The 15,663-nt window shown below is 42.8% G+C and overlaps 1 protein-coding gene across 1 annotated transcript in view; it reads left to right on the top strand.

Moving 5' to 3' along the window:
- LOC111694338 (protein shank-like) overlaps positions 1-12,935 on the top strand; it is a 32,812-nt gene extending 19,877 nt beyond the window's left edge. The window contains exon 2 of the mRNA XM_023462123.1: positions 12,033-12,935. Coding sequence (XP_023317891.1) covers positions 12,033-12,935 — 903 coding nt within the window. The remainder of the gene's footprint in view (positions 1-12,032) is intronic.
- The last annotated feature ends 2,728 nt before the right edge of the window (positions 12,936-15,663 follow it).

Consider the following 15,663-nt stretch of genomic DNA (forward strand, 5'->3'; position numbering starts at 1 on the left):
TGACATTTTTTACACGTTTCACGTATAAGTAGGCTTCCCCCCGAGTCGTGGCGTGGAGTAATCCTGAAGTTGTTTCTTCTTGAGACCAGCTGTGAGAAAATACGTAATAATATTTATATTGTATCGCGGCACACACTCGTGACCGCGGCGCGCGCAAAATGTAAATTAGCTCGAATAGCGAAATTCTTGAGGCACAAGTGTGTGCGTGTCATGCAACACAACAGCATATTATATGGATTGTTGATTCCGTAATTATTAATTTCATTTTTTCGTTTCAAGGAATCGCTCGAGATTGCGCACGAGCTGCACATAGAGTTTGACTCACGCGTGAATTACTTAGAGCCATAGAGTTGAAAGGTGAAAGGAAAACAATTTGTTATTAAGTATTCCAGAGCGAAGTTAATCTTCGATTATCGGTAGATAGCCCTATGCTGCGCATTTAATCAATGTAGCATGTGCCTCATATACACAGCGCGGATGTATTTTTAAATCGACGTATTACAAAGACTGATTAAAATTAATAACGCGGCTATCGGGAGAGTTATTACGAGATTTATCACCGATTATCCGTTTTTCATCATCATAATGGCGCTTGAATTATTTTTCAATCCAGCGCCCGCTTGCACCGCCTGTATATAATATACAGTTTCACCAAAACTATGCAACTTCGGCGGAGAATTCGAATGGGGCTCGTTGCAGGCGGCGTAACTGTACCCTGGGCTTTTTCTCTCCGAAACGTACGACGATCAATTTCCCAATGGTCAAAGCTAGCGTTGAGTTGCAGCAGCGGCATGTATAGCTGCATCATCATCTGTAAATATTCTCTTTGCGGGAAATAGCTGTCGGTAGCCACTGTCGGTAGATCAATCAGACAACGACCAAGACGACGATGACGACGACTTGGAGGAGGGAATGGAATTTATAGCGAGTTGTAAACTCTCGGTGTTTATGAGGTACTTATTATATCTCTTACCCCAAGAGTGCAAGCAGATTCTATTTTAAGTATAAAAGGCTAGCCGAGCGGAGCTTTTCAATCGGCAGCGAGCGCGACACACTATATCAATATTAGATATAGGCAAATACCTCCTTTCCTCCTCGGCGCATCATCGAGCACTTGGCGCGCGTATAACGTTATCGGCGCGAAATTACCTGGGCTAAGCAGCAGCAGCAGCAGCAGCAGCGATGTTCCTCTCTCAGCACATATACACACACACACACACGTATCAGACGTAAAGCTCAAAATTCAAAGCGGCATAAATTTGAGCTCGCCCGCGTAAAAGATAACGGATTCGCGCACAAGGGCCTGTGCGCTATTACACGCACGCGCTCCCACGACACGCGCCCGAGCCAGCAGAGATCATTATGCACTCCGTACACACCACGTGCCAAAGAGGAGTATTAAGAATTTACCTCTCTCTCTCTCTTCTTTTTATTTCAGAGTATGATCCTCGCGATTATCATCGCGCGGCGCTTGTGCTTGCGTGCATATCGATATGTAGGGGGATCGAGTGAAGATTTTTTTTTTTGGACTCGTACGATTTGAGTAGTGGTACTTTAAACTCGAGCGCGGCACAGGACGCTCGCGCGCGCGCGTATAATAATGTATAATGGCGTCGAAAGTTAAAAAAGCGCAATAATGTATTTTCCGTACGCGCGATATGTTGTGTGTATATGTACGCATTTTTTTACCATGCGCACACGCACACGCAGGAGGTAATCAAATAAAGAGAAAGTTTAAGAACCGAAGAACAATTTTACGATATATACGGCGCGCGCGAGAGTTTGCAACAAGGTTTTAACGCATAAAATATATATTTATAATCCTATTTCTGTTACAGAGCGTTAATGCCGATATAATAGAAATATGCGTTTTGTGTAGGCAAAAATTAATAATACACATTTGCCTAGCGTATTTATAAGTAAACAACTTACGCAAGGCTAAGAGGAGGCAATGAAATTATTGAAATTAAAAAATTCGTGACTGCTATAATATATAACTGCAACAGTATGGACTATGCGTCCGTTAATGTACATACAGGGTTCACCTGTGCAGCACAATAACCCTCAAGTAGGACGATCGAAGATCGGCCGTATATCAGAGTACTTAGTATAGCCGTATAGTAGCTTAGCCATCGGCCAGCTTATGCGCTGGGCAGGGGCTGCGCGTACAATCGATGAGTCGCCACACGCGCGAAGAGGAATACAAAGTGGCGCTCGTTTATGTATAAATATAAACGCGCGAAAGGGACTCATTTTTTTTTCATTGCGATCGGAGAATAAATGTGTATATCGTGGCACAACTAGCCCATTTTTCCACTTCCTGCGTATACGTGTGTGTCCTGCTTATATTCCGCATTCGAGCGCGTGATTTACTTTAGGGATGACCTCTTTATTCCTTATGTAGGTGCGGTAAGGATTAGGAGCGTATTGGATTTCCGTGTTGGTCAATGTTTATGTGTTTGCGTTATACCTAGTGCATATGCACTGCCGCACAGTTTAGTGAATAATGGCGACACTCTCAGCGAGGAAATTTAATATTTGTTTTTAGCAGCTACCGTACGTATATAAATATACCAACACACCGTAATTATTTTTCAAGATTGGGAAACGAGTATTTCCCGGATCGTGTATATATTAGCCTTGTCTGTCTCCGTTTCCATCGATGTACGTACGAGTGAATCCTGCGAATTCGATAAAAGCCGGCAGAAATAGGAGGAAACGCAGAATCGACTCTTACTTTTACATTTTTTTTGTGCCTCTTTACATCGTGCACTTGAAAAACATCGTCGTACACCATTGTTATTCTCAGGTATGCCATCGTCGTCTTCCTTTTCATATATTCGACTCTGTCCTCCTTTGTGTACGTCGAGTTTTACGCCCTTGGTGTTGGTGCGTTTTACCCTTGCTGCTGCCGCTGTTGCTCTTCTCTTGTGACAAAAGCACAGCAGCCCTCTCGTGTTTTTCTTCTTTTTTTTTGCGGGTGAATGTATCCCACCGCGAGCTGTATTATCTCTGAAACACAAAAATTGAGGTTCAAGAGCAGTAGTAGTGCATGAAAAAACGTCGCAACGAAGAGCAGTTGCCACTGAATTTATGCCAGACCAGCGAAATCGACGCGATATAGAATTTTCACCTGCCGTTAAAATATCGCCTTTTGAATTTCATCAGCGCAGCTTTTTGTGATTTTGCCTGGAAAATAACGCCACGTCGCGCGTTCGTGTATACACAGCATGCGAGTTTTTCTTGGCTTCCAGCCAGCCAAGATTGGCATGTACTTTACGTCGCCCGGTTGACGACTACGGCTACGACGACGACAGTCTCGAGGTTTGTAATGAAAAGCCCAAAGTAATGTCATTTCGCGTAGATATAGCACACATTGCTGCTGCTGCTGCTACTGGAGCTGCGGTAAGCTTCTAATACATCCGGTCTTCGTCGCGTATAGAACGCGGGCTTTTTCTCTCTCTCTCTCTCTTTCGCTCGCTCGGTTTGTAGCGCTGATTATCCTCACTATACTCTGAAATGTAAGAGTCGTCGCGTTATTTCGTCTGAATTACAGTCTCGTACTCGTCCGTCCTTCAATTTTTTCCCCTCTCGTCCGCTTATTTTATATCCTTTCCTTTATTTTTCATACTCGCGTCGCGTCGAGCAGCGGTGCAGTAGCGAGGTAAAATTTTCAGCGTCGAAAGTTTATTACGCGCACGTACGAGTGCGAGGGACACATAAAGTCTGGAAAAGTAGAAAAGTCGAAAACGCACGAGAGCAGCAGCAGCAGCAACACAAGTACGGCTTCGGTCCATGCATTTCGGAGCTATACTGCATAAACAATGACGCGCGTGCACGCCCTTTTCCTCGCTTCATTTGCACTTTTTCGCAAACGTTGCCGAAATAAAGAAGTCTCAACACCCATCCTCTGTATTGTATACACAACGTATATCCTGCTATTATATGAGTACGACCAAAATTCGTCCTGCCGCTGCCGAGAGAGAGAGAGAGAGAGAGCTTTTAACCCTCTGCCTTATCGTATACACCGTCGGTGGCGGCGCCGGCAGCTCCTCGGCAAAGTGAACGAGAGAGAGAAACGAGATATACGTGCGGGTATAGAACCGGCGCAGCAGCAGCAGCAGCAGCTGTAGCTCTCTCGGAAGAAGGGATACGCCTAATAGCGGCGAGGGGTTGTGTAGCAGACTCTATACAGTCAATAAAACATAAGGGCCAGACTTGTGTGTGTGTGTGTGTGTGTGTGTGTTGCTGAACTTCGAGGGTTTGATAGTATAAATTTCGAGAGAGGTCTAATGTGCCGTGTGTTTCGTGGGAGCCGCGCGTATATTACGCCCAATATTACTCGCAGCGAGCTTCTTGGAATCGATCGCGACTATTCCAACTGCACTATATCCTCTGCGAGTTATTGCTGCGAATCTTTATTAGCACAGTTGCTCGTAATAATTCTCTCTTTTTTACACATAATTTTCCTGCGCATCCTCGGTACATGATGCAAAGTAATTTATAAATAAACGAAGATGAGCTGCTGTTTAGCAGCTTGCGCAAAGCTGTGCTGCTTTGTGTACTCGCGCTCTAGTTGAGCCAGACACGCTCTCGGACACTGTATATATTCTCTTTGAAGGTGTTTTACCGAAGGATGAGCAAGTGCTGTATAGTCACACATATACACACACAGGTGCTCACACGCGTATACGTATATAGGTACTCCACCTTCCTTCGACTCTGCTTCTTGCTTCCATATGCGAGAGCGCGCGGCATTGTGTTTTGCGCCGAGATGATTTTATTAGAACTCTCGCTCTCGTTAGACCAATCCTCGCGCTATAGTCCGATTATGCTTTGCGAGGCGTGAAGGGCTCTGCTCTGTATATATATTTTTTTTTATATACCATGTAATAATATAATAATAAAAGCACGAGGCTCGTATGTATAGCGGGCGTAGATGCGAGCTTGCGTCGATGGTTTCCTGGGTTTTGTTTTGTGCTGCTCTCGCGTGTGCTCCTTTACTATCGATTCAGCTAGTCATTTTAATTTATAAAAGATTAGATCGCGCTGTCGACGCCACCGATTGAAAATTTTCTCGCAGCTTCGTTCTTATGTAGCACCTATTGAAAGCGACAGGCTTCGCACCCGCTCATTTAATTCGAAATGATAAAATATGAGCGATTTTTTTGTTGTTGCTCGCGAGAGAGCAACTGCTGCTCCTTCTCGCCTGCGGGCAGTCGCGCCCACGCAATAATATACCGAGCTTGTGAATGCGCGACTTCCACCTTTTTGCCGCTGCGAAGTGCATCGTAATCTCGTTCAACTTTATACGAGGCCTTATCGCGGCTTTTTTATCTATAGCCGCTTAATATCCCAGTCACACATTGGAATATGTGATGTGCGCGTTTAAAGAGTAAAAAAGAGAGAGAGAGAGAACGAGAGACATACATACATACAGTCTCGTTTTCGACATGCGGACCGTACGTAAACTGTTCATATCTCGGAGTGTGCCTGTGGCTTTGGGTGAAATTTCGGGCTCGAATTACACAAACGTAGTGTATCGCACGTACACACTACGAGAGAGCGTCTGTTGCCGCTGCGAAATGTCCAGGATTTGTTGTATCGTGTGTGTACTTTCATTTTTTTTTCACCTTTTTTTTTTAACTTTTTACCTCGGTCTCTCTCTATTGCACCGTGCATGTATTCATTAATAGTTTTTGTTTACGCATGCACGTAGAGCAACGCCATGTTATCGAATTTATTGTCTCGATTTCGTTTCGACAATACTCATACACGTACTAGCTTTATTTTGTCGATGTCTGTGTTTTTTTTTATTTTATTTTTTTCAAAACGGTTGCGGCTGCGTTACATTTGCGATTTCACGCGATTGCAGATTTTTCTTGTGGATAAAGCAATGATAAACGTGTACGTTGTTGCATAATTCGATGATTTTGAATGGTCGAAAAGACCTTTTTTTTTCTTGATATGAAATTCGCACTTTTACTTCCTGTTCACTTGTCGAAAAAATTCAAGTATAGGCGTAGAAATAAAATCCAACCAGACATCTCTGATTATTCGGATACTATAGTCTGCAAAAAATAGTATTGCGTGCCCTTAATGTTTGCTCTTAGCCAGAAATATGAGCTTGAAACGATATTCGTTTTTTACGACGCATTTGCCGGAGATACAAAAATGACTTCGATTTATTTAAGCCTAGCGAGAAAAAATAAAAGACACACAAAACCGCGCCTACCGAATAAAACTTCTAACGACGGCGCCGTGCGAGCAATAACCAATTAAACGCGCGGGAGTTTTTTTTGCGCGTAAAAGATACCTGCACGGAAGTAGAAAAAAAAAGAAAAGAGAAGCGCGCGAGAAGAGATGAAACGTGCAAGAAACGAAATAAACGTCAAAACAAGAGCGTGTATACGTCTACATATGCGTATGTGTGTATATGTGTGTGTATGTGTACGCTTGGCGCCCGGCGCAAACTTTACTTTTCCGCTGATTAAATCGCTTATATCAAAACTTCTCTTGTGTTCGCTCGAGCGAGGTACAAGCCCAAGCACAAGCTGCTGCCTGCTCGGGCACAGCCGGTGCAACGCCCCCGCGCGTCCAGTACATGAATGGCACCCACCGGTCGAGAGAGATCGATTCGAGTCTATATACAATACTGTTGTCTACGTACATATAGATACAGACTTATATACTACTCTATACCCTCGCAACAGTCACTTGTTACTCTATTATTTTTCACGATTTCCGTATAATCATAATACTCAAGTTTATTATTGCTCGACGAGTAGTGAAATAATTTTGACCAGAAAATTAGCTGTCATCGAGCGCTGGTATTATTTTCCCACTGTTTACCTTGAAAAACGTTCGTCAGCGAGAAACTTGAAGTTGTTTTATTAAAGATTCCATGCAGCTCTAAAGCCTTTACCCTCTCTAATAATAGGGGGTTGCAGAACTTGGAGTTCAATAGATAACCACTCCAATCTGATTTCACGTATACATTGTAGTATACCCGGTAGAACTGTTAAACATCGATATAACTATCAAATGCCGAAAAAATAACCATTTGAAATTTTTATTGACTCTTTTTTGAGATTTTTCTGATATGATTATGTTAAAAATATAAAACGCATTTTAAATGACTTTAAAACGACCATTTATTTATTTAAAAAAATGCAAACTAGTTTTTAACTACTTCAAATACGATAATACTATTTTAACTCTCCACCGCTAGATGGCGAGTACCGTAATCTGTAAGTCTGCAAGTGATAAAGTCAAAATACAATTATATAAGTCGAATGTGTCTTATGGGTATCATGATACATCTTGTTGAAGCGAGAGTTGAGCTTTTTTCGTCTATCATGTCGGCGTAAAATTTTTCCTACTCTCATTCTTTAAAATGTAAAATTAATTTTATAAGTAATCTAACCACCCACGTACATAAGTACGCATGAATTTGTGTACATACGAAGAGTAGCGAGCCCTGCGAGCTTTATTAGCTACTGTATTATGGTGTATACACAAGGGGCGTGCGTGACTGAGTCCTTTTTGTATATTCGTACATGTTTATGCATATACGTATACAGCACATATATGGTATAAGGGAAATAACCCCTTGACTAGTCTGGATAGAAGCTCATTATGCAAAAAGTGAAACGTTGAAATTCTTGAATGCGGAGTTAGTCATTCACGTACGTATGTACGCAGAGAGAGAACTTGAAAGCTTTATTAAAGCTCGATCGACCGGTAATGAAATGGACTCTGCGCGTTTCGCGGGCAAACAAAGTATTTGTATTGATTTTGCTTCTGGAAAATCGAGGGTGAAACGAATTCGTTCAATCGTTTGTAAAATGAACTTGTACGGAGCGTGTACGAGCCAAAGTCGCGAGGCTATTTCCGAATGTAAATAAACAAGCTTGCAAAGTTCAACCTACGGCAGAGAAATATATACGTTCACTCGCTCTCGCGTCAAGATTATTTCCCGAGAACTCTGTATTGCCTGAAAATTATAACAACGGATAAAGTGCGCGTGAATTATCAACACTGCCCGCGAGTTCCTGTAATTTTATACTAAATCGCGCGCAAATGATTTCCAGCAAACACTCTCGCGCTTATAAGGGTCGCGCATCATTGGAATCGACTTCCGAGCTTGGAACGATTCCGTTTGAATTTTCGAAAATATCCCGTACGTAGCGTACCCGCGTATTCGAGACTTGACAGTCGTTTTTTTCCTCGCCGCGCCACCGCATCGCCGAGTGCTTATTAATAAATAGAACAAGCCAACGAGAGCCGGCGCGAGTAACGCCTTCCTTCGTGCAACAGCCGTATGCAACGTTGCAGTTCTCTCTCGACACGTACGCGAGCGAGCCCAACGGACTTATCTTCATCTGTTGCAGATGCAGAGAGACCATATGCATGTGTGTACGTATGTGCAGCTTTGATCGTTTGCGCCTGATAAAGGCTCGCCGCGCCATACACGTCCTCGTCGATTATATATTATATAGAATGTACCTACTTGCGCCGCTGCTGCACGCCGAGACTCGGTAGAGACACACGGTTACGTCAGCGGTAGAGAGCCACCCGCGTATACACGGTATAAATCGCGCCTCTTTTTCTCTCGCTCTCTCTCTTTCTCGCCTGTGCACTTCGATATAAACTTATGGTACATGCGAACGAAGACTTTGCACGCTGATTAATGCTCGAACGGTATCGACTCTTTATGGGCTTTGCATCGCTCTATTTACGATAGACGCTTGCCTGTGCATAAGTCAATGCACATAACGCACGAGCTCGTCTTTATGTACACATTGTGTGTTCTTCGTGTGGATTAGTTGCGCGCGTATCCGTAAAAAATTGAAGGTTACGCATAATGTAACGATCCACATTCGAGACGCAGAGGAAACTTGTAACGAATTTCGCTTGTAACTCGGTTGACGATCGACGACAACTTATTTACTTGCAAAAATCTCGTATAAACTTTTCAATTTCTTTAAAAGCTCCTGCATGATTGATCTCTCAATTAACTTCGAGCGTCGAGCGATGCAAAAATTTTTCTAGTAGCAGTAATACCCTCAAATGTATAACCTCTGCATAATGTAGGCTTCGACATGGTTGTATAAGTTTCGGAGTCTCGGGCTTTTCGGTCTTTATGAAAATTTAATTTCATCTGGCTTCGAGACACAGCAGCGCGTGCAATTATGAGAGGAATGAGTATTATCCATCTAACCTTGGCGTGTAGAAACATAGCGCCATAGGATGATAAGGTTTTCGAGAAGAGTTTTCACATATACTTAATGCAGATTTAACGTAAAATCAGACATCAAAATTAAAGTGAACTATATTGAATTTTATTTAAGGTAATTTTAGATGAAACCTTCGTTGGAATAGAATTCATAAGTACTAATTAATTTTTTTAGCATAAAAATGTGAAACAAATGGATAGTGATACATATTGCAGTGTTATGGCATAACACACATCTGACTTATATATCACTGTATTTTGACTTTGTCACTTGCAGATTTACCGGTGAAGGTACTCGCCATCTAGTAGTGGAGACAAAAACAAAAAAAGAGCAAAAACAATAAAGAATTAATAATAGATAAGGATGAAGGTACTCGCCATCTAGTGGTGCAAACAAAAACAAGAGGAAAAACATTAAAGAAATGATAATTTCATACATTTTGATTGAAAATTAATGTTTTAATACTGACTTTTTGCGTCGATGAAAATTCAGTCATAATGAAGGCCAGTCTCCGCCACTAGATTGCAAGTACCTTCGTTTTGTAAATCTACAAGTGACACAAAGTCAAATTAATTATATAAGTCGAAGCTTCAAAACTTGATCTATCATCTCTCCTGCATGACCAGACCCCTCAAACGCGTTTACACACTATACAGCAATAGAAGCCAAGAGAGTAAAAAAAAGAGTCGCGAGCGCTTCAAAAGTGAAACCTGAAAAAAACTCTCTCGAGCAATTCGAGGACTCTTCGGAGGGCTTTTGTGTTCTCGCTAAAATATGCAAAAGGCGCGAGTCGAATTTACCGTCGAATAATATATATAGGCGCGCTCCGGTACGCGGCATGTATTTTCATTCGAACTTTACTTCGTGTCCCCTTGGTGTATATCGATCTTATATGGTATACGCGTGAGTTTTTCAAATGAAGTTTTAATAGAGTTTCTGTCGATGCAAATAAAAACGAGAGTATGCGATTGACTCTCGTGTTCGCGTCATGTGAACGCGTATTTTCCTCGTTCCATTTTTTTATTGAAATATGAGTTGGTATTTTTTAATTTAAATTTTTGCTCAATTTTCAAAGCAGATACGGTTTTCAAACAATGTGTTTGTCCTTTTGTAAAATCAGAATGTAGATCAATCATCGTAGTATTAATCGAAATAAAACAAGAACTTTATTAAATATGTTGAATGAATGGAAATAAATGTATGTTTTAAAAAGGCTTGAAAAAATTATTAGGTAAAATAATATAAAATAAGTTATACAACCTAAACACGATTAATTAACTTTCAAATATTGAATAAATTCTGAACTTGAAAGTAAGCTTTAGTTAACAGTAAAACGCGAAATTGAAATTATTAGTCAAATGTTTATGTACACACAAACGATGTATTATGCGATAATGTAACGTACATTACAAAGTCTGCGTTTGATCTTCGATCCCACGCGTATCAACTGCCACCGGCACTGCATTACTCTCTCCCCAGTGGCTAAAATTAAATTAATCTCGGCGCGATCGTACATCACGCGCGCGAGGAGCTTTTTTCTGCCTCGTTGCGGCGCGTAAGAAATTGATTAATTTGATAATTCGCTTGACGTTCGCGTCTGCGTATAAAGCAAGATTTCATCGAGTCAAACATTGTAAAATTTTACCGCCATGCTGATTCTTGAGTCTTGTCAAATTGTAACGCATTGAAAAGTTATACATATATTACTCGTGAAACTTTTGCGAGGTTCCTCGCGCTTGCAGCTTACTTATACAACTTCATTCCAGAGATCGTGATACCTTAAGAATACACATACATAACGTTTGTCTACGTACAAATTATACCGTTGTTTCGTTGTATTTGCCTCGAGATACACACTTACTCACACACACACACGCGCGCGCACAGAGCAAAGGAAGAGACTACAAGGGAGTAATAAGACGAGAAGTACGATCTGTATGAAAAGTTTTCTCTCTCTCTCTCGAACTCGACTGTGCGAAAAGCTTGTCTCGTTGCCACGCTCACATATATAGCTCACATACACATACACACACACAATGTGTATACACAAGTGAGCACATATATAGCCTACTCGTCGCAGAGAAACCACCCTAATCCTCTCTCTCTTGCAAGGCGCTGTCTCGCGGCGTCTCGCGAGTAGTTCCATTTCCGGCATACTGTATAAACGATGGCCGCGCGCCGCGAGTACAGCACATTATATACCATGTTGCAGCCAGTACATAATATAGGCAATCCGCGCGCTTTTATAAAACCAAGAGAGCGAGAGAGAGAGAGAGAGAGACTGATGTTTCACTCTTGGCTGAGCGCGAGAGAAGCAAAACGGTAAAGACGTACACACAACGATATGTGTATGCGCCAGAGCTCGCGTTTCTTGACCCCCGCTTGTGTATGTACGACTTATAGCTCACTATGTTAGCGCTGCTATTCGCCCGTATCTATATATGTATACGTGCAAGGCATGTGAATCGCAACGTGTCAAATTTCTAATCGAACTAGCAGCCATTACATGCCCTCGTCTCGATCCCATAAGCCCCATAGCAGCAGATTTGTCCAAGTTCGCGCACGAATAAAAAAAAAGTTTAAAGCTCTTTTCCGCTTCGATGGGTGTAGTGCGCAGTGCGCGGCTAATCTCTGATCGATTCGCTGAAGTCGGTCTCGCGTGCCGAACTTGTAACAAATGACGACAAAATGAACAATTTGTACATAACAGCCGCATAGTGCATTGATTATACAATTGTTTTTTTTTTTATATTTGAGCATATTTTCATTCATTATTTTTTCATTGTGTTTCAGGTAATTCCAGCCGATCGTCGTGCCATTACCGATAAAGAGAGCGAAACTTGGACGAACTCGGAGCCGGAAAAGTCGACGAACGACACGACGACGCTCGACTCCATTAAAGCCAACGTCGTCGAGGATCAGCCATCGCCGCCGAAAGTCGAGTCGTCGACGCCAGACGAACATTTGTCTGGTCGAAATCACGAGACTCGCAAGAGCAAGAGCAAGAGAGTGAAGAACTATTTGAGGCGTTGCAAGGGTGCACTGACCAAAGGCGACGACTCGCATTCCTGCGAGCGTAAAAAATCCGACCAGCAGCAGCAGTCGGGTAGTTCAGCTTGGTATGTAGACGATAAAAAAGATTCGGTGGAAGCACCACCTCCTCCCGCTGCTCCCGTGGAGACAGATCCCAGCTTAGTTAAAGAAGCGAGCAGCGGTAGCACCAGCGAGTCGCCCGAACCACCGCCCAGGGCCGACTTGGGAGATGAAATCAAAGCCGAGGACATCTTCGAACTTTGCAAACTTCGCAGCGAGAGCAAAAGCTCGCTGCTGGACGATGACGACGAGAAGGTAGTAGAAGATTACTCCTCGTCGAATAATCTCGCCGATAACGTCGAAATTAATCGTAACGTCGAGAAGGCCGATGATACGACATCGAAGCCGTTGCTGCTGCTGGGGATTGAGAGCGACGAAGAAGTGGTGGCAGTGGTTGCTAAGGCTGAATCCGAGGCTGCCGAGGCTGAGGCTGACGGCGAGTTAAACAAGTGCGACTCGAGCGACACGCTCATTGCCGAGCAGGAAGAGGAGAAAAGCGAAGATAATTCTGGACCTGCCACACCCACCATTATACCGCCGACTACCGTGGTGAGTTTGAAATTCTCTATTACTTTACTACGGTGGTGGGTAAATGCGATGTAAGCCTCGTGGCTGGCCTTTAGAAAAGCAAAATCGGCGCTGCTCGCGCGTAAATTTAGTCGCGTTAATTCGCATCGATTCGTTCAATTACACTCGTATGTATATAAACGGCGCATTACAGCATTTTTTTGCTCGCCTCTAAAATTTTCCACCGGTATTACGAAATAGTTTATCGTCGGCCGTCTTGCTACGTCGATAATTTCCATTAACACCTAGACGAAAAAAAAAAAATTCGCAAAAATAGAACTAAATGCGCTGCTCAACGATAGGCGCCGATATAATCGGGTAACTTTCACCTCATGCCTATCCATTATCTTTCGAATTTATTGCCCCGACCAGATAAGCGCACGAAGCTCGTTGTATGTATATCGGGCAGTAAATAAAATCGCGTGCGAGTCCGAGCCGCTCGCACAGACTTTCGTAATCCACGCTGTAACAGGGTCATCTTCCGAACTATTTATCAGTCAATTTTTATTAACTTTATGTACGTGTGTATATGCAAGCTCATCCGCGAACAACACCGGCGATTGGAAAACAATCTACGGCGCACTACACGATGTGTATTTGTGCAATAAAGCTAAGGAGAAGAAATTAGCAAGTCAGCTGTTGTTGTTGCACTCTCCGCATGCGCCGGTGGTCTCTTTGACTTAGTGGCTCTTGTAAATATACAGCATGATCCAAGGCTTTATATTATTATGATACGGTTCCTGTGTGTGTGTGTGTGTGTGTAGCGTACACGGCTCTCTTGTAGATCCGCGAGGTTAGACTTCGGAGTCGCGAACTTGCACTTTGCTTAGTTACATACTCTGGCTCTGTGTACACACATACACATAGACACGTATATATACAATACACTAGCTGCCGTTTCTAACAACGTTCCAGAGAAAGAGAGAGAGAGACTTTGGCAAAGCTGTGTTTCGCGCAGCTGTGTAGATCGCGGAGATGCTGTATCAAATACATGTATGAGTGTGTATGAGGGAAGAGAAAACTCGTAACTTCATCATCTCTTCGTGTGCTTTCGAATGTTGATCTATACGGCTAATTTTTTTTTTGCTTCCTTCTCGCTCTGTACGATTGATTTTCGTAATTAATTATATTGACTCGTCGAGAGGTATATACTACATCTCGTATACGGTACGGTCCGTTGCTGGTAATTGAAAAACGACGAGATCGGCTTATCTTTTTAGATACTTGACGTATGTGTTGTATGTATGTATCGTACGAACTGCACATTGTTGTAATGCGCGGGTAATTAAATATTTCAGGTAGTATAAGTCAACGAATGCCAGAGACTCGGCAAAAGAAGGTGTGCATGAGAAAAGTACGTATAGGTCGTGCTAATCGTATCGACCAACTCGATCGATTTGGACTATATATTATAGCAGCGAAACGCGGGGCAATGCCAAAGGCTCAATGACCCTCGGTGCATAATGCGCGACACAGACTTTGAGCACTCTTTTTAACTTTCATTACGATCTCCTTGAAATTCGCAAGAAATTGAAATCAATTGTCGCATCTCTCGTATAACAAGTAATGCAGGAGCACGACGGCGTTGCACCGGAGTCGTTAAAAAAGCTCCCGTGCGAACGAAACAAGCGCGATAATGACTCTCTTGGCTCTTTTCGAGATATTATTACGAACGTTAATTTTTCCACCGCCGCTGCACGCGTGCGTACCGTTCGAAAGGAGAATATCATTGCCATGCGTGCGTTATTAAATGACGCGGACCGGCAAGAATGCAGTTTGACAACGCGAGCGAGCTCGGGCGCATATATACGCGCGCCTGTATACATAATACGCGCGCTCGCATGTGCACACACTCCGGCACGCACATTTATAAGTAAATAATAATCGTAGGCGAGCGCGTACTCTACACCGTGGCGACGACGACGACGACGACGACGACTGATAGCTATTTGTTTTTCGACGGATTATTGATGATCGCGCGAGCGTACTTAGGCTCTCATTATTGTCTAGCGGTACATATTAAAATTGTACTTGTCATATGTATCTCCCTCTGTCTCTTTCTCTATATTAAATAGCATAAATCGAGATTCCAGTGTAAACTCAAGAAGATGTTCGCGACGAATTTTTACAGCTCGAAAAAATTTCCAGAGTTTGTTTTACTTTCTTATCAATGGACGTTTGGCTGTAAGCTGGTGGAAGCTTGTGTATGTCTATATGCTGTAGGCAGCGCCGTGCGGGCTAAGAAAGGAGTAGAAACAATACCGTATACGTGGCCGGGAGACAAGAAACTCGCGAGTAGTAGTGTACCATTGAGAATCGGACGCCGCGAGAATGGAAAGCGAATATCCTCCGCAAAATCAACCTCGAACACGTCGATAATTATACACACATACACACACATCTTATACATCTTTGAGAGAGCCTATGACATTCCACATCCTTTGCCGAAGCTGGTCATTAATTTAGCTCACAACTCTCGTTATTGTATTCGCAGCTTATACACACACGCACGGGTGACTTTGTATCGCTTATTGGAACAATAGGCACATTCGATTCACAATATCATCGGTAATTTATTATTCTTTTGCATCTAGAGTCTCGAACTCTCCCTCTCTTAAACTGGCTCGTCCTCTTCGCAGCGTCTGCTCCTGCTGCTGCTATCTATATTCATGTTGATTTTTTTTTTGGATAAATTTCGAGCATATCAACGGTGACGTTATTTATCGGCCATAGTATAGACCGTAATCGCGCACTGCACGACTAC

The sequence above is a fragment of the Trichogramma pretiosum genome, unplaced genomic scaffold, assembly GCF_000599845.2.
Source record: "Trichogramma pretiosum strain Unisexual culture from Peru unplaced genomic scaffold, Tpre_2.0 scaffold20, whole genome shotgun sequence".
In the NCBI taxonomy this organism is placed as follows: Eukaryota; Metazoa; Arthropoda; class Insecta; order Hymenoptera; family Trichogrammatidae; genus Trichogramma; species Trichogramma pretiosum.